The following is a 22939-nucleotide window of genomic DNA, read 5'->3' as shown; positions in this document are numbered from 1 at the left end:
CACTAACTGAAGATAATTTAGTGCTTTATCTGGGTAGCAGTAGAGTAGAGCATTGCAGTAGTCTAATCTAGAAGTGACAAAAGCATGGATTAGCTTTTCTGCATCATTTTTGGACAAAAAGTTTCAGATTTTTGCAATGTTATGAAGACATTCTTGATATGTTCGTCAAAAGAAAGATCAGGGTCCAGAGTAATGCTGAGGTCCTTCATAGTTTTATTTGAGACGACTGAACAACCATCAAGATTAATTGTCAGATCCAACAGCAGATCTCTTTGTTTCTTGGGACCTAGAACTAGCATCTCTGTTTTGTCCGAGTTTAAAAGTAAAACATTTACCGCCATCCACTTCCTAATGTCTGACATACAGGCTTCCAGGGTAGGCAATATTGAGGCTTCACTTAACCTACTGTAAGTAACTGCCCAGATTAGTGCAGTGTGTTTATTTTGAGTTCAAAGAGCGGAAACAGGGAATTAGGCAATTCTAAAAACTTAATTGACAAGAGGATTTCTCTTTTAAGGCAGGATCATTTCCCCAATGCCTTGCACCTGCTTCGTCAGAATGCCTCATACTGATGTGATAACTAATAACCTGTTTCTAACGTTCCGTAACATATAATTGTTATCAGTGCAACACTTACCTCTGATTTTGTCCTGTGTCACTGGACTATAATGGGGGTTTGACCAAGCAAAGCAGTACATGGAGTTGGAGATTCATACCTCATTTTCTCTAGCCTGGGCACTGCCACACAAGTTCATGGTTTCTTTCCACTGCTCATACTCATTGGTCTGTGAAAATAATCAAAGACATAGCAGTCTAGGCTGACCAGATCAAAGCCACACACCATATAATGTACTTCAATAAGTTGTGGTATACTAAATCAGTGTGCTGCATGAATGAAATTGAAATGGGTGTGTTACAGTGTTTCTTCATTGTTATTCTCTATCTATCTTATTATATTATCCATTCCATTTTTTATGCTTTCAAGTACCCTAATATAGATTCATGACACGGCCAAAAGTATGTGGACACCTACTCCTTAAACATCTTGTTTCAAAATCATGGGCATTAATATGGAGTTGGTCCCCCCTTTGCTGCTACAACAGCCTCCACTCTTCTGGGAAGGCTTTCCACTAGATGTTGGAACATTGCTGTGGAGACTTGCTTCCATTCAGCCACAAGACCATTAGTGAGGTCGGGCACTGATGTTGGGTGATTATGCCTGGCTCACAGTCGGCGTTCCAATTCATCCCAAAGGTGTTTAATGGGGTCAAGTTCTTTCACATCGATCATTTGTGTATGGACTTAGCTTTGTGCCTGGGGGCATTGTCATGCTGAAACAGGATAGGGCCTTCCCCAAACTGTTGCCACTAAGTTGGAAGCACAGAATAATCTAGAATGTCATTGATGCTGTAGCGATACGATTTCTCTTCACTGGAACTACGGTGCCTAGCCCGAAAGTTGAAAAACAGCCCCAGACCATTATTCCTCCTCCACCAAACTTTACAGTTGACACTATGCATTCGGGCAGGTAGCGTTCTCCTGGCATCCACTAATCCCAGAATCGTCTTTTGGACTGCCAGATGGTGAAGCGTGATGCATCACTCCAGAGAATGCGTTTTCACTGCTCCAGAGTCCGACGCTTGGCATTGCGCATGGTGATCTTTGGCTTGTGTGCGGCTGCTCGACCATGGAAACCCATTTCATGAAGCTCCCGACGAACAGTTATAGTGCTGACGTTGCTTCCAGTGGCATTTTGGAACACGGTAGTGAGTGTTGCAACCGAGGACAGGCAATTTTTATGCGCTTCAGCGGTCCCGTTCTGTGAGCTTGTGTGGCCTACCACGTTGCGGCTGAGCCGTTGTTGCTCCAAAACGTATCCACTTCACAATAACATTACTTACAGTTGACCATGGCAGCTCTAACAGGGCAGAAATTTGACGAATTGACTTGTTGGAAAGGTGGCATCAAATGACGGTGCCATGTTGAAAGTCACTGAACTCTTCAGTATGGGCCAATCTTCTGCAAATGTTTGTCTATGGAGATCATATAGCTGTGTGCTCAATTTTATACACCTGTCAGCAACGGGTCTAGCTGAAATAGCCAAATCCACTCATTTGAAGGGATGTCCACATGTTGGTTGTATATTTGTTTAAGTTAATTGTTTGGTAATGTTGTCTGAGGTTTCATCAGAAAAGGGTTCAAATTAACATCTATGCTTTATAATGTTTCCACCATAAGTCCACCATAGTAAAAGCTAAAAACAAAGAAATCACAAGAACCTGGAATTTATTTGAATATGCAACATGTACAAATATGTTTGGCCTACATTCAATACATTCATGTTTTCAGATTATTTAGTCAAGAAAAATATAAAATAATTTAGATACATAAATATTTATTTAAATAGATATATGGCAATAATATTTCCTAGAAAACAAATCTCTAAAATCTCCCAAAAATACAACAACTTCATGTTTGAAACAACTTTGTCATTTGGCTAAATTCATCATTGTTCACGGCTGCTTCTTAAGCATTTCATTATGGTTGATGGTCTAACAAGGCAGGAAGTAGTTGTTTCCTAGCACACGGAACTGTCTTCTGGTCCTCATGCTGTATTCAAAAACGTAGGGGCCACTATAGAGGTAGGTGAAGCCTGAAAACCATATAGGGTAAAGAGGTTAGCGACATGCCACACTGACAAACTATCAATGCTCAAGAAAATCTAAAATATGACTTAAAAGGACTATTCAGGGGATTTTCTTATATTCAATGAAAACTTTAGAAGGTAGGAAATAATATTTTGTATATTTAAGTCTCCTTGGCTTGTAATGCACAGTTGTGTGCTTAGATGCTGTATCACACTCACCTCGAACTTGGAAGGCTGCAGTCACTTTGCTTGTCATGCCTGGGAACTGTTCATCCACACGCTTGGGGAAACCGCTGTCCATGCTTTTCATTTCCTCATCGTAGCTACGGTAACAGAAATATTAGTGAGATTGTGATACTCTTGACATCAATATATATTGGCAACATACAGTACATAGAAAAATTTACCAAAGCTTGTAATGATAATCTAGACTCCACTAACCTGTAGTAGTTGTCGCCAACAAAGAACAAGGTCTTGCGAGAATGTTCATCGTACAGGGCGGCGTCAACTTTCTTCACGGTCCTGGGCAGACCCAAGCTCTTCAGGTTTCTGGGATAGCCGGGGGCGATGTCATAGCCATAGAGAGCCCAGACCTGACGATCTGCAGGGACAGAGACAGAGTATTACTGAGATATGACTCCAAATAAACAGGTTAATGTATTCACACAGTATTCATTACAGGCATATAGTGAGGCTAGCACTGATATGGCTGTAGTCTCCATAGTTGTTGTCTAGACACCATGTGGAGACTACAGCCATACAAGGGCTAATTTGAGGCAATTGGTGACTGCAATACCTTTAAAGAGGAACACTCTGTCAGATAGCTGGCTCTCATAAGCAGCATTGATGTTGTCGGGGAGTTCAGGCCAGAAAGTCTTGATGAGGTTCTGATGTGGTTTGCTGCTTTGAGGGTAAATACGCCAGAAGAACCTGAAGATGGAGGGAGGTCATCAGGACGTTAGAGCTCTGGGTCACAGATTAAAAGGCAAGCATTTTGTTTCTCTGGGAAACAGTGTCATTCATTGACTGTCTGAGCTGTAGGTTACCATAAGTCACTGAACATCTGATCTAGGCTACATGATGTGCTGTACCTGCCCTTGAAGAACATCTTCTCCCCACGCAGAGTGGTGACAGCATCCAGGACCAGGGTGGGGTCACATGCGTCAGGGGTGGAAGCAGGTGTAGGGTCGGGCTTATCTGGGTTGGGGTTAACATCTGGGTTTGGGCCTGGAGGAAACAGATACTCATTAGTTCCGGTTCCAATATTGGAAAGTCTCATAAAATAGTTACTTGGAGATTATTAGCATGAGCCTTTTTGTTAGTCAGTCAAAAGAAGTGGAATACAGCAATATAAATGTAAATCAAACAGGTCAGAAAGAGAAAAGATTATTGAATACTGACCGTATATGTACTGGATACCGGTGACATCATCACGTGGCAGAGAGAAGGTGCTGGGCTCTGTGTAGCTGTACACTGGGAACATCAGCGCTCCAGGGTCGTTGGAGTGGCTGAGACCCAGGGAATGGCCAAACTCATGGGCAGCCACCAAGAACAGGTTGTACCCTATATGATGAAAATATATCATTCTTCTACTCTGTTGTGGACATTTTCACGACGTTTACATTTTAGCAGATGCTTTTAACCAGAGCGACTTACAAAAGCTATTAGGATTAAGTGCCTTGTTCAAGGGCACATTGATATATTTTTCACCTAGTCGACTTGGGTATTCAAATCAGCAACCTTTCTGTTACTGGCCCAATGCTCTTAACCGCTAGGCTACCTGACACTTCACCCAGGATTGTCCTACAATTGAAACAGCGTAATGTAGTAAATTAAGTCATGTTCCACATTTATTGTTGTGATAGAGGTTCTCACCTCTGGTTGAGCTGAAGGTGAAGTACTCGTCATCATCAAAATGAGCATCTCCTCCAATGTCAGCGCCGGGGGAGAAGGCATGGGCCAGGGTACCATCAGGGCCATCGAAGGGGTAGAAATCACCATGATCTACACAGACAGGAGAAATAATAGTAGAAGCCATCAGAGATGAGGACAAATGCATATGTATACATTTTTTACAATTATTTATGTTAGTTTCTCAAATCGATGCACTTATAGGGGCCCAATGTATAAGGCAAAGTGACTCTAATAACACTCTTTCAACTCATCAAACTGTAGACAGATTACAGTGAGGGGGACAAGCAGTGCTATGATACTGATGTCATGTGTTTTTTTACGAGTGGTGGTGATGTTGGTTATGTAAGTGGGATGGGGCGTAGGGTGTCCCTCTGTTTCAAGGCTTTTAGCCAGGGAACACTGTCATAATGTCTGAATATACCTGCACTGTGCTCTGACAGGAGGAATGTAAAGAGTGGATCCTCCACAGGTATCTCCCGCTCTCCCTTTCTAATCCTGCTACTCAAACATCCTGAGAGCCTTTTAAGTGTCTGTCTGTCTTTCATGTTTCAGTTTTGAAGACCCACTTCAGCCTCCCTAGCACCTCAGTTATCACCTGATTTACCTCACAAAAGGTGCATTTTAGTAGATGGTGCAGGGCTCCTAATTAAATGGCACAAGTTGGGGGGTTGGCCTTTCCTCTTTTGTCCACTATTGCTCCTCTGTTGTTGCCATAAGCAAGGGGGAGGCCACTGATATCAGAGTGCACCCACCAGACCAACTGAATTTAGCAATAGTGTCAACAAAAAAATAAAGGTTTTTCACCCTTATTAAGTGTGTGTACTTTACTCAGTGGTGTAAAGTACTGAAGTAAAATTACTTTAAAGTACTATTTAAGTCATTTTTTGGGGTACCTGTACTTTACTTTTTATATTTTATATTTACTTTTACTTCACTACATTCCTAAAGAAAATGTACTTTTTACTCCATAGATTTTCCCTGACACCCAAAAGTACTCATTACATTTTGAATGACTAGCAGGACAGGAAAATGGCCAAATTCACACACTTATCAACAGAACATCCCTGGTCATCCCTATTGCCTCTAATCTGGTGGACTCACTAAACACTGCTTCTTTTGTCCGAGTGTTGGATTGTGCCCCTGGTTATCCGTGAATAAAAAAACATGAAAATGATGCCATCTAGTTTGTTTAATATAGAGAATTTTAAATTATTTATTCTTTTACTTTCAATACTTAAGTATATTTTAGCAATGACATATACTTTTGATACTTAAGTATATTCAAAACCAAATACTTTTAGACTTTTACTAAAGTAATATTTTACTTGATGACTTTCACTTTTATTTGAGTAATTTTCTCTTAAGGTATCTTAACTTTTACCACGACTGATTTTACTCTACTTTTTATACTTGGAATTATGTTTTTCAACAAAGAAATTGAAATATGTATATATAAACTCAGCAAAGAAAGAAACATTCCTTTTTCAGGGACCTGTCTTTCAAAGATAATTTGTAAAAATCCAAATAACTTCACAGATCTTCATTGTAAAATGTTTAAACACTGTTTCCTATGCTTGTTCAATGAACCATAAACAATTAATGAACATGCACCTGTGGAGCGGTCGTTAAGTCACTAACAGTTTTAAGGTCACAGTTATGAAAACCTAGGACACTAAAGAGGCCTTTCTACTGACTCTGAAAAACACCAAAAGAAAGATGCCCAGGGTCCCTGCTCATCTGCGTGAATGTGCCTTAGGCATGCTGCAAAGAGGCATAAGGACTGCAGATGTGGCCAGGGCAATAAATTGCAATGTCCGTACTGTGAGATGCCTAAGACAGCGCTACAGGGAGACAGGACGGACAGCTGATCGTCCTCGCAGTGGCAGACCACGTGTAACAACACCTGCACAGGATCGGTACATCCGAACATCACACCTGTGGGACAGGTACAGGATGGCAACAACAACTGCCCGAGTTACAACAAGAACGCACAATCTCTCCATCAGTGCTCAGACTGTCCGCAATAGGCTGAGAGAGGCTGGACTGAGAGCTTGTAGGCCTGTTGTAAGGCAGGTCCTCACCAGACATCACCGGCAACAATGTCGCCTATGGGCACAAACCCACCGTTGCTGGACCAGATAGGACTGGCAAAAAGTGCTCTTCACTAACAACTCGCGGTTTTGTCTCCCCAGGGGTGATGTTCGGATTCACGCTTATCGTCGAAGGAATGAGCATTACACCGAGGCCTGTACTCTGGAGCGGGATCGATTTGGAGGTGGAGTGTCCGTCATGGTCTGGGTCTGTGTGTCACAGCATCATCGGACTGAGCTTGTTGTCATTGCAGGCAATCTCAACACTGTGCGTTACAGGAAAGACATCCTCCTCCCTCATGTGGTACCCTTTCCTGCAGGCTCATGACCTTCCAGCATGACAATGCCACCAGCCATACTGCTCGTTCTGTGCGTAATTTCCTGGAAGACAGGAATGTCAGTGTTCTGCCATGGCCAGCAAAGAGCCCGGATTTCAATCCCATTGAGCACATCTGGGACCTGTTGGAATCGGAGGGTGAGGGCTAGGGCCATTCCCCCAGAAATATCCGGGAACTTGCAGGTGCCTTGGTGGAAGAGTGGGGTAACATCTCACAGCAAGAACTGGCAAATCTGGTGCAGTCCATGAGGAGGAGATGCACTGCAGTACTTACTGCAGTGGGTGGCCACACCAGACACTGACTGTTACTTTTGATTTTGACCCCCCCTTTGTTCAGGGACACATTATTCCATGTCTGTGGAACTTGTTCAGTTTATGTCTCAGTTGTTGAATCTTGTTATGTTCATACAAATATTTACACATGATAAGTTTGCTGAAAATAAACACAGTTGACACAGTGAGAGGAAGTTTCTTTTTTGCTGAGTTTATATACACTACGGTTCAAAAGTATGGGGTCACTTAGAGATGTGAAATGAGTTGCATGAAATGAGTTGCAAAATTAATAAGAAATATAGTATAGGCGTTGACAAGGTTATAAATAATGATTTTTAATTGAAATAATAATTGTGTCCTTCAAACTTTGCTTTCGTCAAGGAATCCTCCATTTGCAGCAATTACAGCCTTGCAGACCTTTGGCATTCTAGTTGTCAATTTGTTGAGGTAATCTGAAGATATTTCACCCCATGCTTCCTGAAGAACCTCCCACATGTTGAATTGGCTTGATGTGCTCTTCTTACGTACCATACGGTCAAGCTGCTCCCACAACAGCTCAATAGGGTTGAGATCCGGTGACTGTGCTGGCCACTCCATTATAGACAGAATACCAGCTGACTGCTTCTTCCCTAAATAGTTCTTGCATATTTTGGCGCTGTGCTTTGGGTCATTGTCCTGTTGTAGGAGGAAATTGGCTCCAATTAAGCTCCGTCCACAGGGTATGGCATGGCGTTGCAAAATGGAGTGATAACCTTCTTTCTTCATGATCCCTTTTACCCTGTACAATCTCCCACTTTACCACCACCAAAACACCCCCATACCATCACATTGCCTCCACCATGCTTGACAGATGGTGTCAGGCACTCCTCTAGCATCTTTTCCTTTTTTCTGCCTCTCACTAATGTTCTTCTTTGTGATCCGAACACCTCAAACTTAGATTTGTCTGTCAATAACACTTTTTCCAACCTTCCTCTGTCCAGTGTCTGTGTTGTTTTGTCCATCTTAATCTTTTCTTTTTATTGGCCAGTCCGAGATATGTATTTTTCTTTGTAACTCTGCCTAGAAGGCCAGCATCCTGGAGTCGCCTCTTCACTGTTGGCATTGAGACTGGTGTTATGCGGGTACTATTTAACGAAGCTGCCAGTTGAGGACTTGTGAGGCGTCTGTTTCTCAAACTAGACACTCTAATGTACTTGTCCTCTTGCTCAGTTGTGCACCGGGGCCTCTCATTCCTCTTTCTATTCTGGTTAGAGACAGTTTGCGCTGTTCTGTGAAGGGAGTAGTACACAGCGTTCTACGAGATCTTCAGTTTCTTGGCAATTTCTCACATGGAATAGCCTTCATTTCTCAGAACAATAATAGACTGACGAGTTTCAGAAGAAAGTTCTTTGTTTCTGGCCATTTTGAGCCTGTAATCGAACCCAGAAATCCTGATGCTCCAGACACTCAACTAGTCTAAAGAAGGCCAGTTTATTGCTTCTTTAATCACCACAACAGTTTTCAGCTGTGCTAACATAATTGCAAAAGGGTTTTCTAATGATCAATTAGCCTTTTAAAATGATTAACTTGGATTAGCTAACACAACATGACATTGGAACACAGGAGTGATGGTTGCTGATAATGGGCCTCTGGACGCCTATGTAGATATTCCATAAAAAATCTGCCGTTTCCAGCTACAATAGTCATTTACAACATTTACAATGTCTACACTGTATTTCTGATAAATTTTATGTTATTTTAATGGACAAAAAAATTGCTTTTCTTTCAAAAACAAGGACATTTGTAAGTGACCCCAAACTTTTGAACGATAGTATGTATATATGGAGTGGATCTTTAAATGTATACATTCTTAGTGTACATGTAGAGTATGACATGTTGGTGCATCAGACCTATGGTCTTTTACCAATATTATTGTTAAAATAGGATATTAGTAGCTTTGACAAACATATTCAGAATCCCATCCAAGTAATTCCAGGTTACACTTACTAAATATTTAATGAATTCTGTTTCAGTTGGTCACATTAACATTGTGTTAGGTAAGATAAAAGTTTCTTACTTCTGTTGCCGAAGGAGATCATGATATCAGCGGTGCCGCGGTAGATACGGGTGAACCTTAGGGGGGAGACCTTAGCCCACACCTGTAGTGCTCTCTCTATAGAGTTGTCCACCTCAGCCACAGACATGTCAGGAGTGTAGTTCTCAATTCTGAAAAAGACAATACACCAACAGTCAACATTAGAAAAATATTTCTCAATTATGAATTTTTTCGGGGTTTGTTCAGCAAACCCTGACTTTGGCCTGTCACTCACAGTGGCTCTGTGTATAATTTGATGTTTGCAAATACAAAAGCTTTATGATTGACACATTTACATTTTTTACATTTTAGTCATTTAGCAGACGTTCTTATCCAGAGCGACTTACCGTGGTGAGTGCAACAAACAGTTTGGTGTAGTTTAGTGTTTTTCTCAAAGTTTAAAGACAACCTAATTGGTATTGCAACTAACTAAATGTTAACATTACAAACCCTATTTTTGCTTAGTATCAATTCACCATGGTCAACTTGTTTGTCTCACTCCTCTCACCTGTAGGTAAGCTGGTTTGTCGGCCACTTAAGGTTATCGAAGGTACTGAATCGGCTGAGTTGGACGTCAGGTAACCCGCAGCGTGGCTTCTTCATCATCTTTACGGTCTCAGCGTCCAAGGTTCCTGTCACCTTGAGGCCAAAGAACCTCTGCATCTCGCTGACTTTCCTGCTCCGCTGGCTGGGCCCCCGTCTGAACATTGGACCCGTCTCCTCCGTCAGGTTAAAGAACTTCTTCAGGTACGTCTACAGAAAACACAGCAAGCATGATGTTATAATGATAGTACCATTTACTACAGTGTTATGAATATAACACATTCAACCTGACTGAGCCATATGAAGTTACATGAACACATCTGTTCCATCATAATATTTTCAGTTGTAAAACCCATAAAGACCTTCCTTCAAAAATATTTGACAAAAAGCATACCTCTGCAAGGGCTTCATCTTCTTCAGTAGGTGGCGATATTGGCAAAGCGTAAACCACTATTGCCAGGTTGACTAGTAGTAAGCACAGATTGAAAGTCTTCATGATGCTTCTTCCTTGAGAGCTTCTTGTTTGTGTGGTGTGTGGCCAGGGCTTGTCTTATATACGCTTAAAGCATGGGAAGTTGAGCAATGTCTCAGGTGAGTAATCACTGTCAAAACCCTCTCCATCAAACAAGAGGAAGGAAATCAAGGTGATGACAGATCACCAAATACATTTTCCACAACAAAGGAATTATGACAAAGAATTACAAAAACCCTGCCTTCATCTACTGTATTTACACATGGTCATATTTGTTATTTGTCATTGATCTTTATGGTAATCATTTTATATCCCAATGAAGTGTGTACTTTTTATCAATACATCTAACTGTTCATTATGTACTATCATTTGGAAGAAAAAATAACCTTAAAAATGTATTCAGACACAAAAATCAAATCAATAGTCAAATCAGCTAAATTATCAGACCTCAGGATAAGACCCCGATGCAGTTCAAAGTGACAAATGTTAATTTACGAAACAGGGGGCAGATAAACGACAGGTTTCAGTAATCCAGGGCAGAGTCCGTAAGGTACAGAATGGCAGGCAGGCTCAGGGTCAGGGCAGGCCGAATGGTCAAAAACCCGGGAGAACTAGAAAACAGGAACTAACAAGAGGAAACAGGAACTAACAATAATTCTGGTTGGCTTGACGAGACAAAACAAACTGGCAACAGACAGAGAACACAGGTATAAATGCACCGGGGATAACGGGGAAGATGGGTGACACCAGGAGGGGGGTGGAGACAAGCACAAAGACAGGTGAAACAGATCAGGGTGTGACAGTAGCCACCTGGTATCCTACCTGGGTGTATACCTGGTTGACCGGGGTGCCGACGGTGGAACTCAGCGATGATGCTTGGGTCCAGGATGTCCCTAGCTGGGACCCAGCACCTCTCCTTTGGGCCATAACCCTCTCAGTCAACCAGGTACTGGAATCCCCTGCCCCGCGGTCAAACCTTCAGGAGGCGCCTCACCGTGTATGCTAGTTGGCCGTCGATGAGACGGAGGAGAGGGGTGGGCCTGGAAACAGGCGACAAAGGGCTGTGAGACATAGGTTTAATCCTAGACACATGAAAAGTGGGATGTATACAGAGGGTATGGGGCAACAGAAGACGAACAGCAGAGAGGCTAAGAATCTTGGAGATGGGGAAGGGGACGAAAGTTTGCGAGACTCCACCCCGAGGGGCAGATCCCTAGTGAAAAGCCAGTGGCGGTCCGCCTGTCATCGATACCTGGAGGTGGACTTGAGAAGAGCCAACCGAGCTCTCTTCCAGGTCTGGAAACAGCGGCGGATGAACATCTGGGCAGAGGGTATGCCGACCTCTTCCTCTTGCTCCGTGAAGATCGGGGGCAGATATCCCAGGGAACACTCAAACGGCGAGAGACCAGTGACAGAGCAGGGGAGGGTGTTGCGGGCGCACTCAACCCACATGAGTTGCTGGCTTCAGGTGGTGGTTTTGGCGGAGACAAGGCAGCGATGAGTCATCTCCAGGTCCTGATTGGCTCGCTCCGACTGGCCGTTAGACAGGGGTGGAACCTGGAGGACACGTTGGCCGACGACCCAATGAGCGTGCAGAACGCCTTCCAGAACCGGGATGAGAACTGAGGACCCCAGTCAGAGACCATGTCCACCGGGAGTCCATGGATCAGGAAGACGTGCTGCACCATGAGCTGTCTCTTTGACAGAGGGTAGCTTGGGGAGAGGAATGGAACGGGCGGCCTTGGAAAACCGGTCCACTACTGTAAGGATGATGGTGTTGCCATCAGACGGGGGAAGACCAGCCACGAAGTCCAGAGATACGTGTGACCAAGGACGGTGAGGGACAGGAAGTGGTTGAAGGAGAACAGCCAGAGCTTGCCAAGGAGTTTTATTCTGCACACAGATTGTGCAGGCTGCAACGAACGCGGACACACGTCAGGGACCATGGTAGGCCACCAAAAGCATTGTCGCACGGGAGCCCGGGTGGCAGGTAAGCCTATAGCGTGGGCCCGCTCCAGGACCGAGGGGAGGATAGCGTCAGGGACAAACATCTGCCCCCCCACCCCGGGTCTGGCTGGGAACGCTGCGTCTCACGGACCTGAGTCTCTATTCCCCAGCTGAGTGCCGCCGCCAGACACGAGGTGGGGAGGATGGTCTCGTGGTCCGAGGGAGTAGCTGCGGGGCTATAGCAGCATGAAAGCGCATCCGGCTTGACATTCTTGGATTCCAAGCGGTAATAGAGGGAGAAGTTAAACTGGGTGAAAATCAGGAGCCACCTAGCTTGCCTGGAATTGAGACGCTTGGCGGTGCGGAGATATTCCAGGTTCTTGTGATCCGTCCACACAATGAAAGGATGTTCCGCCCACACCAACCAGTGCCTCCACTCCTCCAACGCCGTCTTCATCATGAGAAGCTCACAATTCCCCACATCGTAATTCCTCTCCATGGCATTAAGACGATGGGAGAAGAAGGCGCATGGATGCAGCTTGAGGTCCATGGAAGAACACTGGGAGAGGGCAGCCCCCGCGCCGACATCCGAGGCGTCAGCCTCCACCACAAACTGACGGGACGGGTCAGGATGAACTAATATGGGAGCTGTGGTGAAGCGGTGCTTGAGGTCCCGGAACGCTCGGTCAGCAGCTGGGGACCACATGCACGGAACCTTGGATGAGGTGAGTGATGACAGGGGGGAAGCCAGGGTGCTGTAACCCCAGATACAGCGGCAATAAAAATGGGCAAATCCCAGGAAGCGTTGCAGCTGCACTCTGGACGCACCTTTCCGGTATCCATCTGTACATTCCCAGCAGTGATGATTTAACTGAGGAAGGGGATGGTGAAACACACTTTTCCGCTTTCACAAAAATCTGGTTCTCCAGGAGGCGCTGGAGGACCTGTTAGATGTGGAGCACGTATTCTTGGGCTGAGTGGGAGAAAACGAGGATATCGTCGAGGTAGAAGAATACGAACCTGTTCAACAGGTCGCGGAGAACGTCATTAACCAGGGCCTGGAACACAGCTGGAGCGTTGGTTATACCAAATGGCATGGCTAGATATTCGTAGTGACTGCTGGCCGTGTTGAAGGCAGTCTTCCACTCGTCCCCTTCCCGTATCCGCACCAGGTGGTAGGCGTTCCGAAGGTCCAACTTGGAGAAAATGGTGGCCCCCTGGAGTGGCTCGAAGGCCGAGGATATGAGTGGTAGGGGGTTGCGGTTCTTAACCGGGATGTCATTGAGGCCCCGGTAGTCGATGCACGGGCACAGGGTTTTGTCCTTCTTCTCCACAAAGAAGAACCCTGCGCCGGTGGGGGAGGCAGAAGAACGGATACATCCTGCAGCTAGGGAGTCCTCGATGTAGGTCTCCATAGCCTTGGTCTCTGGACCCTACAGTGAATACATTTGTCCCTGGGGTGCTGTGGTGCCTGGGAGAAGGTCGATCCCGCAGTCATAGGGTCGGTGCGGAGGAAGCGAAGTGGCCCGGGCCTTACTGAAAACCTCCCGGAGGTCCTGGTACTCTGCGGGAATGGCGGAGAGGTCTGGGGCAACTTCAGAGAAGTGGAGGTGTTGTTTCCTACCTTCACCACCTGGGGGCGGCCCGTTAGGAAGTCCAGGACCCAGTTTCACAGGGTGGGGTTTAGACCCAGGGCCTAAAGCTTAATGTTGAGCTTGGAGGGTACTATGGTGTTGTAGGCTCAGCTATAGTCAATGAACTGCATTCTTACATAGGTATTCCTCTTGTCTAGATGGGATAGGTCAGTGTGCAGTGCAATGGCGATTGCATCATCTGTGGCTCTGTTGGGGCGGTATGTAAATTTAAGTGGGTCTAGGGTGTCAGGTAAGGTGGGTCCTTGGCAGCAGACCACATTGGTGGCACTGTGTTATCCTCAAAGCGGGTGCAGAAGATGTTTAGCTTGTCCCGGAGCAAGACGTCGGTGGCCGGGACGTGGCTGGTTTTCCCTTTGTAATCCGTGATTGTCTGTAGACCCTGCCACATACGTCTTGTGTCATTGAATTGCGACTCCACTTTGTCTCTGTACTGACGTTTTACGTGTTTGATTGCCTTACGGAGGGAATAATTGTATTTTACCATATTCCCAGTCACCTAGCCATGGTTAAATGCCGTGGTTCGCACTTTCAGTTTTGCGTGAATGCTGTCATCTATCCACGTTTTTGGTTTGGATAGGTTTTAATAGTCACAGTGGGAACAACATCCCCTATACACTTCCTGATAAACTCAGTCACCGTGTCCGTGTATACGTCAGTGTTATTCTCTGAGGCAACCCAGAACATATCCCAGTCCGTGTGATCAAAACATTATTGAAGCATGCATTCTGATTGGTCAGACCAGCGTTGAATAGCCCTTCGCGCGGGTACTCCCTGTTTGAGTTTCTGCCTATAAGAAGAGAGGTTGTCAGGAATTTTTAAAAACTGAGTGTAAATGTATTTGGCTAAGGTGTATGTAAACGTCCAACTTCAACGGTATTTAATAACACATAAAACGTTCTGGGCTAATAATGTAAGAAATACCACGCAAAAAAACTTTGTTCGGATCTAGAAGCAGAGCCGCCATGTCTGTCGGCGCCATCTTCTTTGTCTTTTGGCAATGCTAGGGACACCCAACAAAAAACACTCCCTGTTGCTTTTCTTTGGTGTAGCGTTGTTCTGTAACCTTTACACTGGGAGTCGGGAAGCAAGTTCAGGGAGTGTATTTAGTAAATACATTTACATTGAACAAAACAAGAATCACGGGTAGTGTACAGACATGAACTCTGGAATAGAAACAATAACACCTAGGAAAAGAACCTAAGGGAGTGACATATATAGTGAAGGTAATCAGGCAGGTGATGGAGTCCAGGTGAGTCTGATGAGGCGCTGGTGCACTTAACAATGGTGACAGGTGTGCGTAATAATGAGCAGCCTTGTGACTTCGAGTGCCGGAGAGCGAGTATACGTGACAGTCATTAATATGGTAAACATGCCATCATTATCAAGTAGTGTCACATCACATAATCATGCAACATCTTACATCAGAAGATCCTGTCAATTCAACCCAGGATTTCCAGGATTTCAAAACAAGCATTTAATCGCTGACAGCTGTCGGATTCTGTAAAAATACATTTCCCAGTCTATTTTATGAAAACCTGTGAATGTCGTAAGTTTCCTGTGATGTAAACCAATTTGTTGTGGTTTTCACCACAACAGAATGACACATCTATTTCATGCATATGACTATGTTCCTCTATTGAGTCCTCCCTAATTTGGACAACCGTCTCTGGGGTGAAGCCAGGTAGTGTAAGGCTTTGAGCAGAAGATAGATCAGCCTCTTTAGCGTGTTGTTGTCGTTAATTTATCCTGTACAGTCCAGCAACTCATATGCAGGCCCCGTGGCAGTGACATGTTTGCATTTGGGGTCATTTTTATACTCAACATACCCCTTGAAGAAGGAGATGAATTCTTTTGGAAATAAAAAAGGTAGTTTAGTATGTGGAGTGTGATGACATTCAAATCAGTCATAAGTCAAGTTCTATGGTTCTATGTTGTGTCTTTATTGGACATAACCACATTACCCACATTTGTTGAATCATTATATGTGACAATGTTAATGGGCAGATAAAGAGGAAGTCTCATGTGAGTCAAAGTGAAGTCAGTCTAAAGGGAGCCAGTCTTAAAGGAGTCAGTCTATGGCAGAGTCTTAGATAGGTCTAAGGAGTACCTCCAGCACTCATGCCCGGTGAAGAACACTGTGAGGCAGGCAATGCGAAAGTGAAGTACAGCATCTATAGCCTTCATCCTGGAGGGGAAGCCAAAGTCTGAGATGTTTATGGGGTAGACCTCGAGGAGATCTTGCTGATTCACTTTCCAGTACTGGGAGCATGAAAGATACAAAACGAATTACCATTCACTACGAAAAACAAACATGTCATGTGTTAATTCATCATATTATGCAGTACCAACATTCAACGCTCTTGTCAATTACTGTCACTCTCCTATTATTGAGTTGCAACAGCAGGATATTTATTGACACATCAAAGCATTTGTTATCGACCAGTTAATTTGATGCAAATTATTCCTGTGCAGTGCTACAGTACCTTTGAAAAACAGCATGTTGTTCATTTCAATGTTTTCATAGGCACCGTCCATGTAAGGAGGTACTGTATATCTGACCACAGGCTGGTGATCAGGGTGATGGCTGTCTCGTCAAAGTGAGGATACCTACGCCACATAAATCAGACATGACATAGCTTTGAGTTGTTATGGGGTGTCTGCCAGCACGGCAGTATCTATCAGCACCACAGTTAATTCTATCTCTGGGATGTCAACCAACATGTTATTTAAATTTACGCAATCTCCTCTGTCTTGCAATACTCATAAACATACCTGACCTTTTCTGAAGACAAGGTTTGGGAAGGTAACTTGTACCAAATTTGTGCATGTTGTGCAAATTCAAAATAACTTTAGTTTGCAAGTTTTGTGCTTTATTTTTTAGAAATCTCTATGACAAATTAAACTAAATTCTACTGCAGAATTAGAAGTTGGTGAATTAGAACCTTGCTTCAGATCAGTAATGGTAATTTATGAATGGTCTGGCAGTTTGACTGTAAGTCTGTAGTTGTGGTGGCTTTCAGTAAGTTCAGTTACAATAACTGTACACAGCTTCCCATTGTAGCCAAAGAAAAACATACTGAGGCAAAAATAGCCTTGTTTTAAGCTCAAATAAAAGTTAAATGGCAACTCCCCCACTTTTCAACCTCATATTCATTATCTCCAGTATCAAACCAGTGTCTATGTGAAAACAGTTCATTTCTACATTTTGTAGAAAGAAATATAACATTAAAAGGTTATACCTGATGACGTCATCAAAAGTTAAAACATTTTAAAAACAATCATTTTCAAACACTATGATATTTGTGGTGAGCAAGAAAATATCCTACCTGGTTTTGAAAATCCCAGTTTTTCTTCCTTTTAATCTTAACCAGTGATGTCACAGAAAAGCATTTTTTAGAACCTTCTTCTTATCTTTTTAACCACAGATCATAGAAACACGCTGTTTCCACATATGTACACTGGTTTGGTGCTGGAGATAATGAAAATGAGGTTGAAAAGTAGCAGAGTTACCCTTTAAGTAGAAGTCAAGTAGCGCAAGATGTAAAATAAGAAAATTGCAGCCATATGCTGTCTATACAAGACAATACTTGCTTTATTGGGCCATTTGCATAGATATTCTTTATGCTGCCGAGCAGTGCCCCTTGATCACTAAGGTGTAAAGTGCTTTGCTGAAGAGCACAACAGCGGTAGGTAGTTTACAGGATATACAAGCCCTTTCACTAACTCCCTGCACTTGAGGTAGTATCCAGTGCCTAAGCGCTCAGTGTGACATTCCAAACCAATATAAAATGGGACATGCAACCATCTTCACATGCAACCCACCCTCTGACAGTCAACATCTGCTTAGTCTGTCCAGCGCTTGATTATGCAGCTCCGGTGTGGCACCCAGGTCTCACAGCCCACAACGACTTGAAAAGATCAAAAGGCATTCAACCAAAATCATCATAGCCTCCACCGACACCTCCTACGAATCTGCATACAATGACCTGGGCTTGCAGTCCTTGGAGTCCCACCTCTGCAGATCCTTGCCCAGAAGCTTGCGAAATCCCAGGATTAAAGCAATGGCTGCCTCCTCAGATGAGAGGCCATGTCAGTGGCAGATCCACACGATCCAGTCACAAACCTTCCCCCTACTCAGACTGACAGATATTACAACAACCGTATGCCTTACTTTGTGAGACTGCTTAATGCTGCTTAACTGTAATATTGCATACCTTATTTCAAATGCCAGTAACTTCTAAAACAACAAAAAACATTATATTTACTTACGTAGGCCTACACTGTAAAACCATGACATGTTTATTTAACTAGGCAAGTCAGTTAACAACAAATTCTTATTTTACAATGACGGCCTACCCCGGCCAAACCCTAACAACGCTGGGCAAATTGTGCGCCGCCCTATGGGACTCCCAATCATGGCCGGTTGTGATACAGCCTGGAATCGAACCAGCATCTGTAATGACACCCCTAACACTGACATGCAGTGCCTTAGACTGCTGCACCACTCGGGAGAAAGAATAACCAGGCATCCTCTACTGACGGGATGAGGTCAATATCCTTCCAGGATACCTGGGCCAGGTCGATAAGAAAGGCCTCCTCGCTGAAGAGTTTTAGGGAGCGTTTGACTGTGATGAGGGGTGGTCATTTGACCGCGGACCCATTACGGACGCAGGCAATGAGGCAGTGATCGCTGAGATCCTAGTTGAAGACAGCAGAGGTGTATTTAGAGGGCAGGTTGGTCAGGATGATATCTATGAGGGTGCCCGAGTTTACGGATTTGGGGTTGTACCTGGTAGGTTCCATGATAATTTGGGTGAGATTGAGGGCATCTTGCTTAGATTGTAGAACGGCCGGGGTGTTAAGCATATCGCAGTTTAGGTCACCTAACAGTACAAACTCTGAAGATAAATGGAGGGCAATTAATTCACATATGGTGTCCAGGGTGCAGCTGGGGGCTGAGGGGGCTCTGTAACAAGCGGCAACAGTGAGAGACTTATTTCTGGAAAGGTGGATTTTTAAAAGTAGAAGCTCAAACTGTTTGGGCACAGACCTGGATAGCATGACAGAACTCTGCAGGCTGTCTCTGCAGTAGATTGCAACTCCACTCCCTTTGGCAGTTCTTTCTTGGCGGAAAATGTTATAGTTGGGGATGGAAATTTCAGAATTTTTGGTGGCCTTCCTAAGCCAAGATTCAGACATGGCTAGGACATCAGGGTTGGCGGGAGTGTGCTAAAGCAGTGAAAAAAACTAAGTTAGGGAGGAGGCTTCTGATATTAACATGCATGAAACCAAGGCTTTTACGGTTACAGAAGTCAACAAACGACTGCGCCTGGGGAATAGGAGTGGAACTGGGGGCTACAGGGCCTGGGTTAACCTCTACATCACCAGAGGAGGAGTAGGATAAGGGTACGGCTAAAGGCTATAAGAACTGGTCATCTAGTGCGTTGGGGACAGAGAATAAAAGGAGCAGATTTCTGCGTGTGGTAGAACAGATTCAAGAGATAATTTACAGACAAGGGCATGGTAGGATGTGAGTACAGTGGAGGTAAACCTATGCGTTGCGTGATGATAAGAGAGGTTTCGTCTCTGGAGGCATCAATTAACATAGGTGAGGTCTCCTCATGTGTGTGGGGTGGGGCGAAAGAGCTATCGAAGGCAATTTGAGCGGGACTGAGGGCTCTACAGTGAAATAAAGCAATAAAAACTAGCCAAGACAGCAGTAGACAAGGCATATTGACATTAGAGAGAGGTATAAAGCAATCACAGGTGTTGAGCAGAAGAGCTAAGACAACAATGGGTAAATGGCGAAGAAAGGGCAGAGCAGGTCAGTTCGATACATACAGGACCTGAGTTCGAGGCTGGGGCCGACAGGATAACAAAATGAGGTACCGTGTTATTGAAACAGTCCAGGAGGCATCAGCTGTGTAGCCAAGTGATCATAAGGTCAAAAGAGTAGCAATAGGTTAGACAGGGTGCTATACGGTATTCACTACTACACTGGGCGAGCATTCAGAAAAAGCTAACAGGCCGGGGCTAGTGGATGGTTCTGCGGCGATATCATAACAGAATAGCCTGTTGAGACCACATCAGGCGATCACGTCGGCAATCCAGTCATGATGGATCGGCGGGGCTCCATGCTGACATTAAAGTGTCCAGGCCCATTGGCAAAGGAGGTAATTGTAGCCCTAGAATTAGTTGGTATATGGGCCTAGCTCGAGGCTAGCTGGTGCTTACTTCAGGACAGAGGCGTTAGCTAACAGTAGCCACTCGTTTGCAGCTAGCTAGCAGCTAGCTAGAAGTAATGATCCAGTGTAATGATCCAGAGCGGCAGGAATCCGGTGATATGGTAGAGAGAAGCAGTCCGATATGCTCTGGGTTGATATCGCGCTGTGCAGACTGGCAGGTGATTGTCCGAGCTAAGGCTGGCTGATTCCGGGGAAAAATGGCGAGGAAAGCTAGCTGTGGCTAACAAAGACTAGTAGCTAGTTAGCTGGCTAGCTCCTGATGGAAGTTCCCGTTATAAGGAATAAAAATAGCAGATCCATACCACATTGGGTGAGGCAGGTTGCAGGAAAGTATATTTAGTTCGTAGATAGAAGTGAGATTAAGATATATACGAAAAAGACCGGCTATTTACAAGGGATAAGACAAAGACTGATATACACGTCCTACTGCGTCGCCATCTTGGAAACTATCATTAACTACACTATATATACAAAAGTATGGGACACCCCTTCAAATAAGTGGTTTCAGCTATTTCAGCCACACCCGTTGCTGAGAAGTGTATAAAATCAGGCACACAGCCATGCAATCTCCATAGACAAACATTGGTAGTAGAATGACCTTACTGAAGAGCACAGTGACTTTCAACGTGGCACCTTCATAGGATGCCACCTTTTCAACAAGTCAGTTCGTCAAATTTCTGCCCTTCTACAGTACAGCTGCCCCAGTCAACTGTAAGTGCTGTTATTGTGAAGTGGAAACGTCTAGGAGCAACAACAGCTCAGACACGAAGTGGAAGTTAACACAAGCTCACAGAACTGGACCACCGAGTGGAAAAGCACATAGCGTGTAAAAATTGACTGTCCCCGGTTGCAACACTCACAACCGAGTTCCAAACTGCCTATGAAAGCACAAGAACTGTTTGTCGGGATCTTCATGAAATTGGTTTCCATGGCCGAGTAGCCGCACATAACCGTAAGATCACCATGCGCAATGCCAGGCGCCAGCTGGAGTAGTGTAATGCTCGCCGCCATTGGAATCTGGAACAGTGGAAACGCATTCTCTGGAGTGATGAATCACGCTTCACCATCTGCCAGGAGAACGCTACCTGCTCGAATGCATAGTGTCAACTGTAAAGTTTGGTGGAGGAGGAATAATTGTCTGGGGCTGTACAATTCTGTGCTTCCAACTTTGTGGCAACAGTTTGGGGAAGGCCCTTTCCTGTTTCAGCATGACAATGTCCCTGTGCACATAGCGAGGTCCATACAGAAATGGTTTGTCGAGATCGTGTGGCATAACTTGACTGGCCTGCACAGAGCCCTGACCTCAACCCAGTCAAACACCTTTGGGTGGAACTGGAACACCGACTGCGAGCCAGGCCTAATCGCCCAACATCAGTGACCGACCTCACTAATGCTCTTGTGGCTGAATGGAAGCAAGTCCCCATAGCAATGATCCAACAACTAGAGGAAAGCCTTCCCAGAAGAGTGGAGGCTGTTATAGCAGCAAAGGATGGCCACCTCCATATTAATGCCCATGGTTATGGAATGAGATGTTCAACAAGCAGGTGTCCACATACTTTTGGTAATTTAGTGTATTTGAACAACCTATGAATCTTGGTATTCCAGACATGACTCAGTTCTTAATTGTTAAGCTCTCATTAAGTGACTCATACCTGTCTCACCCACGCTGCCCTATTTATATTTGAGTCATTTAGCAGACGCTCTTATCCAGAGCAACTTACGGTTAGATTAATTTCTCAAGGGCACATCGACAGATTTTTCACCTGGAACAGGCTAATACTAATGTCAACACTTGCTACAGTGGTCACTAACAGTAAGCCAGGCCTGGAGTTCCACCCTAGTACCCGTGCCCCCCTCTCTGGCCAGCAAAGCCCAGCCATTTTGTCTGTGAAGGGCTGGGTGTGTCTGCCTTGGGGTCTGAAGCCATAGTGAGGAGGATGTGGAGGGCCGTTATATCCTTTACCGGGCACCATCTTCTTCTGCTTGGGCACTGGAGGACGCCACAAAGGAGCAGCTGGGTAGATATCTGATATGTGTGGAGATTTTAGGGGAAGGTAGGGGGAGGACGGGTTTCCCTGAGGCCACTATACTCATCTGAGGAGGAACCGGAGTGGTAGTCAGAAGTCACCCTCCAGCGCTGGTCACCTTCTTAGTCACATCCTCATCACCAAAGAAACTGGCCACCTTGAAAGCATGGTTCTTCTCTCCATACATACAACACACTTCCCCTGAGCAGGCCATGGTTCTTGTACTGAACCCCACTCTCCTGGCAGGCCCGCAGCAGCTCTGGATCCTCCCTTTGCAACCTGTTCAGCCAAATACACCTGAAGTCCTTTGCTGGGGTTGTCAGGGTACCAATGCACCCTGAATTCTCCTGCAGGGCAACAGTCAACTGCTCCACAAACATGTCCACTTTCCACCTTGTTCAGTCTTTTCAGGAAAAACACCACTGCTGCAATCTCCTTTTCAAACATGTTTCACTGATGTGCTGGTCCAAATTTGTAATTGCTGCTCATCAACATTTGGACAACTATAAATCAGCTCAGACTGATGCAACCCAAGCCAAGGGCTTGTGACCACTAAAACAAACTCATAGCTAGTTGTCTGTCTTGTGCAACTCATGCTGAATAATTTTGAAACAGGAAACGCTGGGTCTTATTCTTTGCTAATGGCCTTCATCATGCATGCATGATGAAATGTTGGCTTGGCCTTTGGCATGCGCTAAGCCTGCTCCAGTAACCC

The 22939-nt window shown here is 44.7% G+C and overlaps 1 protein-coding gene and 1 pseudogene across 4 annotated transcripts; both read right to left on the bottom strand.

The window, feature by feature from the left end:
- Positions 1-2269: 2269 nt before the first annotated feature.
- Positions 2270-17919, bottom strand: LOC106567924 (collagenase 3). 4 transcript variants are annotated; one of them, XM_045692246.1, is made up of 14 exons: positions 17279-17688; positions 16436-16559; positions 16060-16211; positions 11173-11390; positions 10273-10437; positions 9844-10088; positions 9318-9466; positions 4523-4651; positions 4049-4210; positions 3739-3874; positions 3444-3577; positions 3089-3248; positions 2867-2970; positions 2270-2653 (listed from the first exon to the last, which is right to left on the bottom strand). In XM_045692246.1, exons 5-14 carry the CDS (start codon positions 10372-10374, stop codon positions 2553-2555), a joined length of 1422 nt encoding a protein of 473 aa, XP_045548202.1. In that variant the 5' UTR covers positions 10375-10437; positions 11173-11390; positions 16060-16211; positions 16436-16559; positions 17279-17688; the 3' UTR covers positions 2270-2552. The 4 variants fall into 4 exon arrangements, with proteins under 4 accessions (XP_045548202.1, XP_045548201.1, XP_045548200.1 ...); XM_045692245.1 differs by lacking the exon at positions 17279-17688 and adding an exon at positions 17775-17919 and having other exon boundaries at positions 10273-11390; XM_045692244.1 differs by having other exon boundaries at positions 10273-11390.
- Positions 17920-22100: 4181 nt separating this feature from the next.
- LOC123726146 (protein BTG3-like) lies at positions 22101-22764 on the bottom strand (annotated as a pseudogene).
- Positions 22765-22939: the final 175 nt, after the last annotated feature.

The sequence above is a fragment of the Salmo salar genome, chromosome ssa13 (genome assembly GCF_905237065.1).
Source record: "Salmo salar chromosome ssa13, Ssal_v3.1, whole genome shotgun sequence".
Lineage (NCBI taxonomy): Eukaryota > Metazoa > Chordata > Actinopteri > Salmoniformes > Salmonidae > Salmo > Salmo salar.
This window is presented reverse-complemented; position numbering and strand designations above follow the sequence as displayed.

What these genes read in the sequence shown, in the direction of transcription:
- LOC106567924 (XM_045692245.1), bottom strand. Translation starts at nt 10,374, where the DNA reads ATGAAGACTTTCAATCTGTGCTTACTACTAGTCAACCTGGCAATAGTG. An exon ending in CACCTTCAGCTCAACCAGAG is followed by an intron (nt 4,211 to 4,522) that starts GTGAGAACCTCT and finishes TTCATCATATAG; the next exon opens with GGTACAACCTGTTCTTGGTG. An exon ending in AAGATGTTCTTCAAGGGCAG is followed by an intron (nt 3,578 to 3,738) that starts GTACAGCACATC and finishes CTCCATCTTCAG; the next exon opens with GTTCTTCTGGCGTATTTACC.